The 12,766-nt window shown below is 58.7% G+C and overlaps 5 protein-coding genes and 2 non-coding genes across 7 annotated transcripts; 3 read left to right on the top strand and 4 right to left on the bottom strand.

Moving 5' to 3' along the window:
• Window positions 1-1,466: 1,466 nt before the first annotated feature.
• On the bottom strand, window positions 1,467-2,495 carry BXZ73DRAFT_55248 (uncharacterized protein; the record flags this gene model as incomplete). Its single annotated transcript, XM_048021307.1, has 3 exons — window positions 1,467-1,733; window positions 2,056-2,301; window positions 2,373-2,495. The coding sequence occupies 3 exons, from the start codon at window positions 2,493-2,495 to the stop codon at window positions 1,467-1,469; spliced, it is 636 nt and encodes a 211-aa protein (XP_047872417.1).
• A 258-nt stretch (window positions 2,496-2,753) lies between these two features.
• Window positions 2,754-2,827, top strand: BXZ73DRAFT_t187. Its single transcript has one exon. It is a non-coding gene; the product is annotated as a tRNA-Val (tRNA).
• Window positions 2,828-3,053: 226 nt separating this feature from the next.
• BXZ73DRAFT_92887 (uncharacterized protein) lies at window positions 3,054-3,612 on the bottom strand (the record flags this gene model as incomplete). Its single annotated transcript, XM_048026514.1, has 3 exons — window positions 3,054-3,163; window positions 3,249-3,430; window positions 3,500-3,612. 3 exons carry the CDS (start codon window positions 3,610-3,612, stop codon window positions 3,054-3,056), a joined length of 405 nt encoding a protein of 134 aa, XP_047872418.1.
• Window positions 3,613-4,187: 575 nt separating this feature from the next.
• BXZ73DRAFT_92888 (DUF185-domain-containing protein) lies at window positions 4,188-6,129 on the bottom strand (the record flags this gene model as incomplete). Its single annotated transcript, XM_048026515.1, has 6 exons — window positions 4,188-4,313; window positions 4,349-4,993; window positions 5,043-5,366; window positions 5,420-5,463; window positions 5,487-5,804; window positions 6,096-6,129. 6 exons carry the CDS (start codon window positions 6,127-6,129, stop codon window positions 4,188-4,190), a joined length of 1,491 nt encoding a protein of 496 aa, XP_047872419.1.
• On the top strand, window positions 6,055-6,128 carry BXZ73DRAFT_t188. The gene has a single exon. It is a non-coding gene; the product is annotated as a tRNA-Val (tRNA).
• Window positions 6,130-6,309: 180 nt separating the features above from the next.
• Window positions 6,310-10,595, top strand: BXZ73DRAFT_106763 (ARM repeat-containing protein; the record flags this gene model as incomplete). The annotated part of the gene is made up of 20 exons (XM_048016714.1): window positions 6,310-6,385; window positions 6,441-6,530; window positions 6,581-6,643; window positions 6,704-6,836; window positions 6,889-6,983; window positions 7,034-7,173; window positions 7,229-7,329; window positions 7,381-7,468; window positions 7,673-7,901; window positions 7,957-8,329; window positions 8,383-8,895; window positions 8,959-9,036; window positions 9,104-9,327; window positions 9,386-9,495; window positions 9,559-9,726; window positions 9,785-9,997; window positions 10,060-10,242; window positions 10,302-10,456; window positions 10,513-10,521; window positions 10,577-10,595. The coding sequence occupies 20 exons, from the start codon at window positions 6,310-6,312 to the stop codon at window positions 10,593-10,595; spliced, it is 3,060 nt and encodes a 1,019-aa protein (XP_047872420.1).
• A 343-nt stretch (window positions 10,596-10,938) lies between these two features.
• On the bottom strand, window positions 10,939-12,420 carry BXZ73DRAFT_81783 (uncharacterized protein; the record flags this gene model as incomplete). The annotated part of the gene is made up of 1 exon (XM_048023572.1): window positions 10,939-12,420. The coding sequence occupies one exon, from the start codon at window positions 12,418-12,420 to the stop codon at window positions 10,939-10,941; it is 1,482 nt and encodes a 493-aa protein (XP_047872421.1).
• Between the last annotated feature and the right edge of the window lie 346 nt (window positions 12,421-12,766).

The raw sequence follows: 12,766 nt of genomic DNA on the forward strand, positions 1-12,766 counted from the left end.
TGTGCGAATCGCCGTCACGGGCGGCGTGGGGGAGTACTGGTCTTCCGTCCGCTGGTGCTGGAAGTCGTGCGTGTGCGAGTCGGCGGACGGAGGGCCTGTGTGCAGACGGGTCTGCACCACCGCAGGCGAGCGTGGCGCTCTGGCGCGACCGACCCTCATCCGAGATGGACGTCGGCGGGCGCGGCGAGCCGTTCTGCGGGACGAGCGCGCGGTACTCCTCGTCCTCCTCCCGCCGCCGCCGCTCCGCCTCACCCGCGTCGACACCGAGCCCACCTCGGACCCGGGAGAGCCCAGCCTGAGCTCGCGCCCGAACTCGTCGAACCCAGGGCCAAACGCCGCCGCGCCCCTGCCCTCCCTCTCCTTCTCCCCTCTATTCCCCTCCCCCCTCCTCCGGTTCCGCCGCCGGCGCCCCGTGTGCGGGCTCCGCCGGCGTGGGCTCTGCGAGCGGCTCCCGCCCCGCCTCCCGTCCACGGCGCGCGGGTCGAAGCCGTTCACGTTGCGGTCCTCCCTGTTCCGCCCGCCCCGTGAGCGTCCGCGCTGGCCTCCCGGCCCGGCCCAGGAGCGAAGCCCGCGGGTCCTACAGGGAGCGAGTCGTCCCACTTACCCCCTGGCCCCCGTCTGCGCCCGCCACGGCCTGCGCCCGGACCCGTTGGCGGGCCACCTCGCGGCGGCCCGGAGCCGTATGGCGGGGGGCCTTGGGGACCTGGCGGTCCCTGGTGCGGGCCGGGTAGAAGTCATCACGGTAGAAACGTGGCCAGGATCGCCTGCGTCTGGGGGCCGGTCTGGAGGTACGGCGCGGGGGGCCCGTTGTGGTTATGTGGTGGGACCGGCGGGGGCTGTTGAGGCGGGTAGTGCGAGGGCGCAGACGGATACTGCGGAGGCGGCGGCAGGTACGCGCTTGGGTACCGCTGCAGCTCGGACTCGTACCCGAGATGGTGTGGGGGCGGCTGCGCGCCGTATGGGTTATCGTGGTAGGACGGCGCGCCAACTGGCGGCGTCCCACTCGGGGCGGGCACGGGCAATTGCACGGCATTGGAGGCAGGAAAATGCGCTGGCAGTTGAGGTACTATCGAGGCTGGTACAGAGTAAGGCACTGGCTGAGAATGTCCCGCAGGCCCTGGCGCTGCGCCCTGCGCACGGACCGCGGCGGCCGCCTGCGAGAGGTGCTGGAGCAGCGCGAGCTGGCTCGCATCGAGGATGGGAGAGGAGGCGGGTGCGGGTGCGGGTGGTAAGACCGGGAGCGGAGGCGCGGGTGCGGGGAAGTAGGACGGTGCTGATTGGCTGCAAAAGAAAGAAACTCAGCACGTTCCAGCGCGCTATTGAGATCGGGATGCACACACCCTGGCGGTGCCGATCCATTAGCGCCAATGGCGCTCGCAGCTTTGCTGAGGAGCTCGAGGAGCGAGGGCGACAAGTTCAGTCCGCCCGGGAGGGAGATCCCTGGGTCTGGCGACTGCGCAGGTACGTTACGCGGAGGACTGGTGGGTCGCTCGGGTGGGTCGTTTGCTGACATGGACAAAACCACATTTCAGTTTGCATCTCACATTCGCCACGCAAAATAGTGGTAATATGAATGGATTGCGGGAAAGGCTGCACTGGGCAGGACAGTTAGACAAAATATAAGCACCTTTCTCGATTTCCGCTGCCCGCAACGTGGCATACAGCGGCGTCAGTACATTGGGAGGGAACGTCTCCGACTTCGACCAGATGTCTAGGATCTTCTTGGCCTTTTCCTGCGGGTCAGTGTTAGGATGCTACCGTTATTTGCCAGCCTCCGAAGCAAAATCGCGACCCCGGTGTTGTAACCGGATCGCATCTCGCATCGGAACACATCCCACCGTGCGTCAACGGTCAGTAGACGTGTCGGCCTTCCCGGACGCCTCCGAGAGGCGCGATCATTGCGTCTCCGACGGTACATGATCGAGCACGATCGAGACGGAACGTCTGCGTCGTGTGCGACCATGTGGTGCCGACTACATACAGGTGCACAGAAGTCAAAGACACCGGGCACGTCTTGGGGAAGGGGAGTGTCAGCTGAAGAGGTATGGAACTCACCCGCAAGTCCGCACTCCCAACGTCCACCACATCCTGAAAGAAACCTTCGAGGATGCCTTCTAGCTTGCGTAGGAAGGTCACGCTGTTGCCCTTGACCGCGCGGGGGTCGAAGACAAGGCGTTTCTTGTTTGCCTGGTGACGTGCAGCACGCGCAAGGGCATCAAACGCATAAAGACTGGCACCCTTGGATGCTGACGGTAGGGCTTTATGTGTCCGATATAATATAGACACAACTTGCGTGTCATTCTAAACAACGTCGTTCAGAATAAAGGGGTGGGGCGGAGCTGGGGGCGCACTCATAGACGGAACACACGTACCTCCACAGACTTCATTGCCATCTCTGTGAGCGTGGTCATTTTCGACTGCGAGAGTCTCTTCGAATTTACAACATCTTTGAGCGCGGTTTCGAACGCCTGACGCTGACTGTCAGCAGAGAACATGTCGAATTTATTCGCAACACTCACTTCAATATCCGCCATCGCTTGTGTTACAAGTCATGCGCGTTGATGATGCCAAAGTACAGCAGGTGCGAGATGAAGATGGGAAGAGGAGGCAAAATATGATGCGCCATGATTTTGCTCTGGTCCGTGCGCTAGTTCTAGCGCCCGATTCGTTAGTCACTTACGTCACCTTCTTCAACTCTTCTTGCTCGACGAAGTGATTGTCGCTGATGATAACTATTAGAGAGATATGTCAACGGGTCGATGGCGTAGTTGGTTATCGCATCTGTCTAACACACAGAAGGTCCTCAGTTCGAGCCTGGGTCGACTCAATTTTTGTCCTCCCAACGGGCGGTCGCGCCACCATTCATGTAGTAGTTTGCAGCAGCTAGCTCAACACAGCAAGATGCACAGCACACCCAGTCCTCCCAAATCATGGGTACCCCCGTGAGATAAAGCACCAGAGACTCGAATGACATTCAAAGCAAGAGGAGTTGCGACTGTACATGCGATACGGATCCCAGAGCTTCCTCAGAAAGAAACCTTCCACATCGTCGCCTACACAGAGCCGTAGGTAACCTTGACGTCTCCCTTGCGCGCACCGCCGGCGAACGTCGCCGTGAAGGGGATGTTCTGGCCGCACACCGCGAACGCAGCCTTGATGCCCTCTGTACGCGCGAAGGAAGATGTGTGAGCGGAACAAGCTCGGACGATGCGGAACGCAGGAGAAACAGAAAGCCGGATGACACGCACGCTCCCAACGGCCCTTGGAGATGTTGATGACATCGCCGGACACGACGGGGTTGATCGTGAAGCGCACGTTGCCCGACTGGCCGACGGTCGAGGTCGGCGCGCCCTGGCACTTTTGGATCGAGCCCGCGATGCTGCCGCAGATCTGCAGCTGCGCGACGTTGGAGGAGTGGAAGTCGAGCGCCCTGGACGCGGACGGTGTGTGGTCAGCGCAAGGCGACGCGCGCGCGCGCGCGCACGACCATGGGACTCACTTGGTGCCCGTGCACTTGACATTCGACACCTTCTCCTGGCGAGTCTGGAGCGGCGCGGCGAGGGTGCAGACAAGCAGCATCGCGATGGTGTAGAGGATGGACGCGAACTGCATCTTGACGACTATTAAGGAGCGGGGGAGGCGATTTGAAGGAGCGGAGGGGATGGGATTCCAAAGACCGTCGCGGACGGTAGCAGCAACTCAACAAGAAGGAGAGGACAAGCGACGCTGCTGGAGCGCGGTGCTGAACCGGTCAGTGGAAAGAAGGCGGAGGATGAGTGAAGCACGCTGTCGAGCACGCCGAGCCCTTATAAGTATGCGCGCGCGCCCACGGCTGGCCTGAGGCCCGAGTGCCGCGCGGAGGACGCGCGGGAAGTTGGAGCGTGCCTGATCCGTGTCGCTACAAAGGGTGATCTCAAGTCCCACTTGAAGAAAAAAAATCTCGAGTTTCGCGGCCATTTTGCACTGATATGACGGACAACCCGTAGCTCGGCGGTCAATGTGGTGGCTCGACAATGGGTGAACCATCAACGTCGAGCGCGGACACTTGGCCGGGTCACGGTTCACCTCGCAAGTGCCTTGTTCATTGACGCCCTGCGTTCCTGACGTTCGTCCGTTGTTCATGCAAGCTAACATGAACATGAACGATGTGCAGTACATACGCGATGTACGACCCCAACCATCCGAACTCAAAACAAGAACTTCACATTCTTGTACGTGTCCAACAACGGGTTCTCTCCACTCCGCAACCTCGTACTCGCCACATCCGCGTAAGTCCCCATGAACTCCGCGTGGGTGTACACCTGGCTCTTCCGCTCGCCAACCGGTAACCCGCTGCTGCTCGTCACACCTCGACGGGAGCGCGTCGCGTCTTGGGATGGTAAGACGAGAAGAAGCCCATCCCGTCCTGCAGGGAGGACGCCGTCGTCGCGAGCGGAGTGACCCGCGCGGGCTCGGGCTCCAGAGGGTCGTCGGGAGTGGCCCGGGGTTGAGCGAGGACGAATTCGTATGCGTCGCGCAGGGCTTCGAAGTTCGTCGGAAAGAAGATGTCGAAGTAGCCCTGCTGTACGAAGAGTGTCTCGCATGTGACCATCGTGTTCTGGAACCGTGTTTGCACCACCGGAGCGTTGATGCCTGGGATCGTGTCCGGTAGGGTGGAGAAGTCTGAAAGCAGAAGACGATGTCGAGGGAAGTGGCGTCGGAGGGTGCGGAGGAGAGTGAGAAGCCTCGTTGGAATGAATTCAGGCTTGGAGAGATTGGGAGCAAGGGGGAGGTTGGCGTAGAGAGACCGCAGAGCGGGGAAGTATTGGAGGGGTCTAGCTATTGGTGGGGGTTGCTTGAGATAGCGTCGGAGAGTGAGATACGAAGCGATTAGCGAGTCGGTGACCTTGGTGTAATGGCAGCCGAAATCGCCATTTTTGTCTATTGTAACCACGCCCTGCAAAGGTTCGAGTGTCCGTATGTCGTAACGTATCAGGTCGTGTGCGAAATTGTCCTGCGAAACCCTTGAAAACAATGCATTCAAAGACGTAGGAAGTACTCACAACGACCTCCATCGCCAAAAAGTAGCAGGGCGCAGACTCGTGTGTATTCCACCGGAAGATACTCTCATGGTTCACCGTCACGCATGGATGGGCCGAACAGAGCTTCCGTTTCTGGAGAGACGCAAGATTTGCACTAATCTCGATAATGTTGTAGCGGGTGCGCTCATAGACGTCCGGATATTCCTGCTGAAGACAGTCGAGAATGTCCAACGCAAGCGTACCATTTCCCGCTCCAATTTCGTAGATGACGAGGTCTTCATAAGGAAAGTACTTGAGGAGATACTCAGACACGATGCATTGCGCCATGGCTCGACCATAGTATGGCTTCCAACCTGACTGATTAGTGTACGCTCGAGAAGCCCTTCAGCACCACTGACCTTAAACATCTCTGTCGGCGTATGCCACAGCTGCTTCCCCGGACCTTCTCCATCCGGCCCATAAGACGCATAATGCTTCGCGACCTCCGCATCAAATTGGTCCATATTCCGAACGGAGGAGAAGTCGATGGTTGCAATGCAGAGTAGATAGTCGCCTGTTTAGAGAAGTAGCCATAGTGGGGGTTGTAGAGTGCGTCCTCAATGAAGTCGCGCACGAGCATCTTCACGCGTCGTGGAGGCTCCCGCAAGTGCTCCATGTCATTCGCAGTGAGCTGCTTGTACGAAGCCTGCTCCGGGTCGGGCTTATCCGAGAAAGAAACCTTGTCATTGTAGTTTATCCTGTCTTCTGCTTTCTGTGTCTTCTCCAGCCGCTTGGGGTCCTTGTCTTGACGGAATGGAACGGAAGTAGAGAAGAGGGAGACAGCATGTGCGCGAGCGGGACTGTTCGAAATCCATGCATGCGTCGCGGCTCGTGTTGCGCAGCGTAGCATGTAAGCCGAGGGAGGAGGTTGTGATAGTGGGCCGGAGCTGTCAAAAGAGGGCGTAAACCCCGTAGACTGAGACCAAAGAGTGAGCGTTAGACGTCGAAGTGAATTCATTGGTATGACCTACTACATTATATTGCCGACTTCTATGGGTCGATGGCGTAGTTGGTTATCGCATCTGTCTAACACACAGAAGGTCCTCAGTTCGAGCCTGGGTCGACTCATTTTTACATTCCCTTCCAACTCAGCGGCCCGGTCCCAGATACGATAAGCGTGTACATTTGCACCTCGCGCGAATCTTGACATCATCCCATAATCGTGCAGCCGGTGGCTGCACTTTTCGACCCTTGACTTCTTCTCGTGCTGTGCTCTCATAGCTGGCATCGACGCTGGACAGCCTGACCCATGGAGCAGGTGGAACGTTTGGTGAGATTGTGGATCACCTCCGAGCAGGAGCGAGAAGTCGAGGACACTGTCGCAGGTGCGTTCTGAAGGTGTCTAGTCAGCTTGGCATCATGCGCTCAATGAGCCCACAGAGATCACTCGGGGAAATGCCACTCTTTTGCACGTGGTGCAGGCCCTGGGGGAGTTCTTGACCTCAGAAGAGGACGACTTGCGCACCAAGGGTACGTTCACGCACTGTACCCCCTCCCACCTGCTTCATCTCCGGCCTCAGGTGTCGAATTTCTCTCACTCGTGCTTGGAAAATGTCCACCCGAGAAGCTGAACCGACAGTCGGGTGCGCAAATTGCGCGCTACACCGGTATACTCCTCGTCTGATCGCCGTCTGGATGCAAAGTCCGCACTCTCGTGGCCTTCTATTGCGGCAAGCTCGAAGACACCGAAACTATTATCCCCGCACTCAAAGGGCTTGTTACCCTCACTGCCCTCCCTATGCTAACGTCTATTGACGCAGTGGAGGTTGTGAAAGCGTGCGTACATGCGTGCGGTCCGGCACATTACTGCACATTCATTTACGCACAGGATATTCGAGCATGTGAAGATGAAGGTCCTCATCCAAGCGCAGCGCTTCACGGTTTTCAGGACTATTGATAATCTCGTAGCTAAATATAGAGACGGTGAGCACCACGTGCCTAAAGCGTGTGTATACTTCTGACTCCTATACCAGCCATGAAGGGGCTTGGAGAAGAATTCGTTCGAGGCTACATCAATCTGGCCGAAGGAGAGAAGGATCCGCGCAATCTTCTCCTAGCATTTGCCATTGATCGAGTGCTGCTCATTGAGTTCGATACGCAAAGGTTCATTGAGGTAAGCTGGTATATTTGATATGCATAGGCTTCACGCCCTCACTCATCGGCTCCAGGACTTCTTCAACATCACTTTCTGCTATTTCCCCATTACATTCAGACCGCCACCTAATGATCCTTATGCCATCACGTCTGAGGACCTGAAGACCACATTACGGTGTGTCGGACTTGAATCCATCTTCAAACCGAAACTGATGAATGCCTGTAGGTCATGCTTGCACGCTACGCCTGCTTTCGGAAAGCTAGCCCTCCCGCTTTTCATGGAAAAGCTGACAGCCGGCTCTCCAGCTACCAAAGTAAGTCGGTCATGCAGTGACTCGGGAAGCGAGCTCATACCCCGTTCTTACAGAAAGATACGCTAGATACCATGGACGCGTGTCTCTCTGTGTACGGTCCGGCAATCGGAGGGAGTTTGCGCGGAAGCTTTGGAATTGCTTGAAGCTTGAGGTGAATCCGATTTGTATTTTTGCATGTCTGCTCTATTAATGTGGGTATATCAGATCTTTCAACCTACAGATTCGGTCATCGAGGAGAAGGCTTTGAAAACCACACAAGTGCTTATCAAGACCATATATGCACCCACCCCATTGGACACCACTGCAGATACTGCTGAGATTGAGGGATTAGCCAAAGACGCTTGCAATGAGTGTATCCAGATTTTACGTGAACCTGAGAAAAGCCAGGCAAAGCATGCTATCAAGGTTCTCTGCGCGTTCATGTCAACAACACGTCAGTCTCTTTTGCGTTGAGTTTCGACTGTCCTCCTCACCTACCTGTGTTGCAGCGAGTGTGGCTCGTTTCACACTCAGCAAGGCGATACCACACTTCGTTCAGCTCTTCCTCAATCCCGACGAGCTCCCTAACCGAGCGCCGACACTACGTCTACTTGCCGACCTCATCGAGGCTGCGCGAGAGTCAACCGCGTCTCCGGACCCTGAAGTTCTCCCTGACGAACAAGTACCCTTGGCTCCATACAAAGACGAAGTGCTCGGTGTCCTCACCGTCGGTCTCAAGACTCCAGCGTCATCTTATCCCGCGGTCGACTCGCTGAAGAGCATGGTGCTTACTCGTGATCTATTGACCGACGAAGAACTCGGCTTCATTGTACATCACGTCAATGAAGTACTGCAGCAAGACACCGATGACAGCGACGTCAGGTATGTCTGCGTGGCGCCGTCTTCCATCTGTGCTAATTCTTTACCTTTCACAGCAACGAGTGTCTGGACCTCCTGTGTGCCATTTCTTCCTTCGCGCCCTCCCATGTCGCAGACAACACGCTCCCCCTCCTCTTCACCTCCCTCCCCGATCGCTCGCCTGCACGGGACGCCGAGGCCGAGCGTGTCAAGTACTGGCACACCCTCGCATCCCTCAAAAAACTATGCACACAGCCCAACCTCTTCGAAACACTTGTCGTTCGCGTCTCGACGAAGCTCGATCTCCTCTGTCTACCGTCCTCCCCGTTGTCCCCCGAAGCCCTCGAGCCGACTTCAGCGTACGCGCATTCACTCCTGTGCACACTCGCGGATGTGCTCTCAACGAAGGTGGAAGCGGGACACACAGACGTCGTCAAGTACGTCGACAGACTCGTGCCACGTTTGTGTGGCATGTTCGTGTACTCGGCGCTCGCGACAGAAGATGGCATGGCGATGCCGGCGACGGACCCACGGTTGATTGCGATCGCCGGGCAGATCGTAACACTCGTCACGCAAACCCTCACTGCTGCGTACGTGCACGTTGTGGGATTGTTGACCGATATGTCACTTACTCCTGATTTCCAGACGTCAAGAGACTTCATCAAGGCGATGTTCGCGGCTTTCCTCGACGGCGATGTAGCTCAACTCACGCAAGACACGCCGAAATTCCAGTAGAAAAACACTTCAGCCCTTTGAAGGTTAGCGTCGTGTCCAGATGTAAACTGAAGTTCATTCCAGACTCATTTCGATGTTTAGCCAGGAGCATCCACGCGCAGAAGAACCTCCTTGTCATATCTCAGCCGCTGTAATTACGTTGCACAAAGAGGTGTCTCTCCCTGTACCGGACGAAGTGGCTTTACTCGACAATCTACTAGAATGGAACGTCACACAAGCGGAGACCGCCCTCCAGAGGGAGGCTGTGATGCACATGGTTGCTGCTACATTGAACAGGCATGCAGACAGTCAGTACAGTGGTTCCTCGGCGAAAAAACTGCCGTGTTTTGCTAACGACTCTCACAGAGCTGGATTCGTTCTTATCATCAAATATCGAGATGTTTTGGACCTCCCAGATCGCTGATGAGACGCGCGCAGCAGACGCACGGCGGCATGCCATTACTACCTTCACTTGGGTTCGTCTCCCGTTTCTTGTCGATGCTTCCATGATTCGTTGACTGTGTGCCCGACATACACAGCTCACCAAAGCACTTTTGGTCCGCGGACACCCTGGCGCCATGGCGAACGTCGACCGTCTCTTTGGGCTCTTCAGTGAAGACCATGTGAGCTGGGATGCCGCGCGCGCGATTGGGCGGATACCCGGCACGGACAAGGTCCTCACAAAGCGTAATCATGCCACCCTTAGGGTGCGAGCGTCCCGGAACCGCCATGCGAACGAGTACCTAACGTGACTGTACCTCGCAGATCTTGTACGCACAGAAGTACTGCAACTCGGTGCTCCCGGGATCATCGAAGGCGCGAAGAGCTCGCGTAGGCCCCTTTCCTCCGCGTGCGATGTCCAGCAGGGTGCTCACGTCCGCCCCTTCAGAGTCGGCCCAGCAAACTGCGTACCTCGTCGCGCTTGCCGCCCTCATCAAGTCGGTGCCGAAGTCGACGTACTCGAGCGAGATGCCTGCCGTGAGCGTCATCTTGGCTTTTGGGTCCCACTCGTGCCTTGGCTGAAGGGAACACCTTTACAGCTCATGCCGCTCCTCCTGCGCGGGCTCGACCTACCCGACAACGAGATCCGCGCGAACGTGATCGACACGCTGCTCGCCGCAGCAACTTCCGGCGGGAAGGACAACACAGTGCTGACCGGGCACGCCTCAAATCTGGTGACAACGATGCTCAAGAACAGTCTGGCCTCACAGATGCCTTCCGCGGTGAGTCCGTCTCTTGTTCCCGTGGTTCTCCCAAGCCTGACTGGACTTCGTGCGAGCAGAAAGTGCGTTTGGCCGCTCTGCGATACCTGGCGACGCTGCCGAACGTCGTGCGGTACGACGTCTTGCACCCGCAGAAGGCGACGGTGCTCCGGGAGCTTGCCAAGGCGTTGGACGACCCAAAGCGCGCTGTGAGAGCAGAAGCGGTGGAGGCGAGGTGAGCACCATTTCACTCCTGTCTGGTCCAATCGCTGACATTCTTCCCTCCGCCAGGACAAACTGGTGAGCTTGACCGAGCCATGAGCACAGCAAGCGAGGTCTAATGCAGTCGATATAGGTTCCAGTTCACAGGATAATTCACCGCGGACGAGAAGTGCGTGAGGTATGTAAGATGGTCGGGGCCCAGATCTATGTAGAACAATTCCATGTGGGACTACAGGGCGCTGTGTTGATGATATACTGTAGTGGTAGCAATTTGACGATGCGGTGAGCGAGAGATATACTAGATTCGTGCGTGGGTGGGTCGTGAAGGCACCTCTCCTGATTCTTCCTAATCCGTTCGCCTCGCCCCTGCCTCCATACCACCACCCTTAACCCCGAAAACCAAGCAAGCGACAACAGCATAACGATAGGACAAGGGCACAGCCCAGAACGAGGGAGCAGCAGAAACACGGCGACGACGCACGGACGGTGGCGAACTCACGAAACGGCGGCGATGATCGCCTGTGTCTTCGTATGCGCCTCCGTGAGTGCCTTCTCGAATGCCTCCAGGTGCTCCTGCACGATCTTCCGACCGTCGACCCTCCGCTGCAACCTTGGGGGCGACGTCGAGCCCGTGGGCGGCGTGTCCCCGTCGACGATCCCGGCCTCCCAGCGCTCTATCCGAACGCGGCTCCGCTCCGCGCTGTCCCACTCCGTCCGCCATCCGCCGAGCTTGTTCTTGAGCGCGCGGATCTTGCGCCCGGCTTCCGTCGTCGCGGCGGCGTTCACCTGCGTGTGCTCGGATATTGTCGCGAGCGACGACGCGGTGGAAGCGGTGAACGTGCGGAGGTTGACGAGCAGGGGAAGGGCCGCCGCGGGGGTGGCAGGCCCGTGTACGGGAGGGATCGGCGGAAACTCGGACTTCGCTGGCGTGGGCGAGTACTGCGGCTCGCCGTACGGGTCGTCGAGAGGATCCCCATGCTCGTCCTCGGCGTCACCGAGCAGCGCACGGTCCGGGTCGACCTCCCAGTCGTTCGGGTCCTCTGCGGCTGCGGACGGCTCGTGGGCCTCGGAAGCGGCCGCCGCCGCGGGGGCGCGCGCGGAGGAGGGCCCGGCGGGGTGGACTTCGTCCCGCACGAGGTCCTCGAGCTCGGGCAGGACGGCGAGCGCGTCGTTGCCGCCGACCTCGCCCGCGATCTTGCGGAACTCGCGCTCGCACTCGAGCAGCTCGCGCAACTGGCCCTCGCGGTCGCGGGCCGCGTCGTTGATCCGCCGGATGACGTCCGACGCGAGCTTCTCGAGCGCGGCGGAGGAAGGCGCGGGAGGGGACGCGGACGCGGGGGCGGACGGCGCACCTGAGGGCTCCCCCGAGTCGAGCCTCCGGAGCTGGGCGAGGAACCGCTCCGTGTATTCCAGGTCGGCGGCGAGGATGGCCATCGGGTCTTGCTGCTCGGGCTGGGATCGTCGGGAGGGAGTGTGCGGGCGGACCGCGGCCGTCGGCGAGACCTGCGGGCTGCGGAAGTCCGGGTCGATATCGGGGACGGAGACGGCGGGTGAGAGTGGGGAGTCGTGGTGAGAGCGGGCGGGGCTGAGACGGGAGGCTCCGTTGAGCTGCGAAGCGAGGGACTCGGCCCCGCTGGTGTCTGGGAGGCCATCGAACTGCGTGTCCTCGTGGAAGGTGGGTGTCCGGGTGCCGTCCGCGGAGTCGGCGGGGAGGCCGTCGATGCCCTCGGCACCCTCGTCGTACTCGATCCCAAACTCCTCCGCGAGCAGTTTCGAGCCCGCACTCGGCTCGGGAAGTAGTGCTGCAGCGAGCTCGTGGGCTAGGGAGTGGCGGCCATTCGCGTCGTCCGCGCTGAGAGCATCACCGAGCGAGGATGGGGAACGGAAGGAGGCAGATGTCTTGCGGCCGAGGGTTTGTCTGGAGGGCGACTTGCGAGGCGCGAGGAAGCGCGAGGCGTCGGCATCGAGAGCGGGCATGAGGATGAAAGGAGTGGCGTAGGCGGGAACGAAAGTAGGAGGCAGCACGAAGGAAGGACAAACGAGCGCGGCGGTGGTGGCTCTGGGCAAGATGCTTGACGACGCCCACTGAGCCTGCGCGTCTGCTGTTTACCTCAGACCTCCCACTTGCGTGGCAGCGCGCCGTATTTACTCGTCCTAGCAAGGCGGGAATACCGGAGGCTTACTGATATGGTGGACCTCACTGGATTCATAGTGGGTCAACAAGATGATGAATGTCGAACTTTATCGCATGTGGGCCGTATCCTTTGACAATCCAGACCGAGATCATTATGGTATTAGTCTCAACAGTAATAGTGATCTAACT

The sequence above is a fragment of the Epithele typhae genome (assembly GCF_022376455.1).
Source record: "Epithele typhae strain CBS 203.58 chromosome Unknown BXZ73scaffold_90, whole genome shotgun sequence".
Taxonomy (NCBI): Eukaryota; Fungi; Basidiomycota; class Agaricomycetes; order Polyporales; family Epitheliaceae; genus Epithele; species Epithele typhae.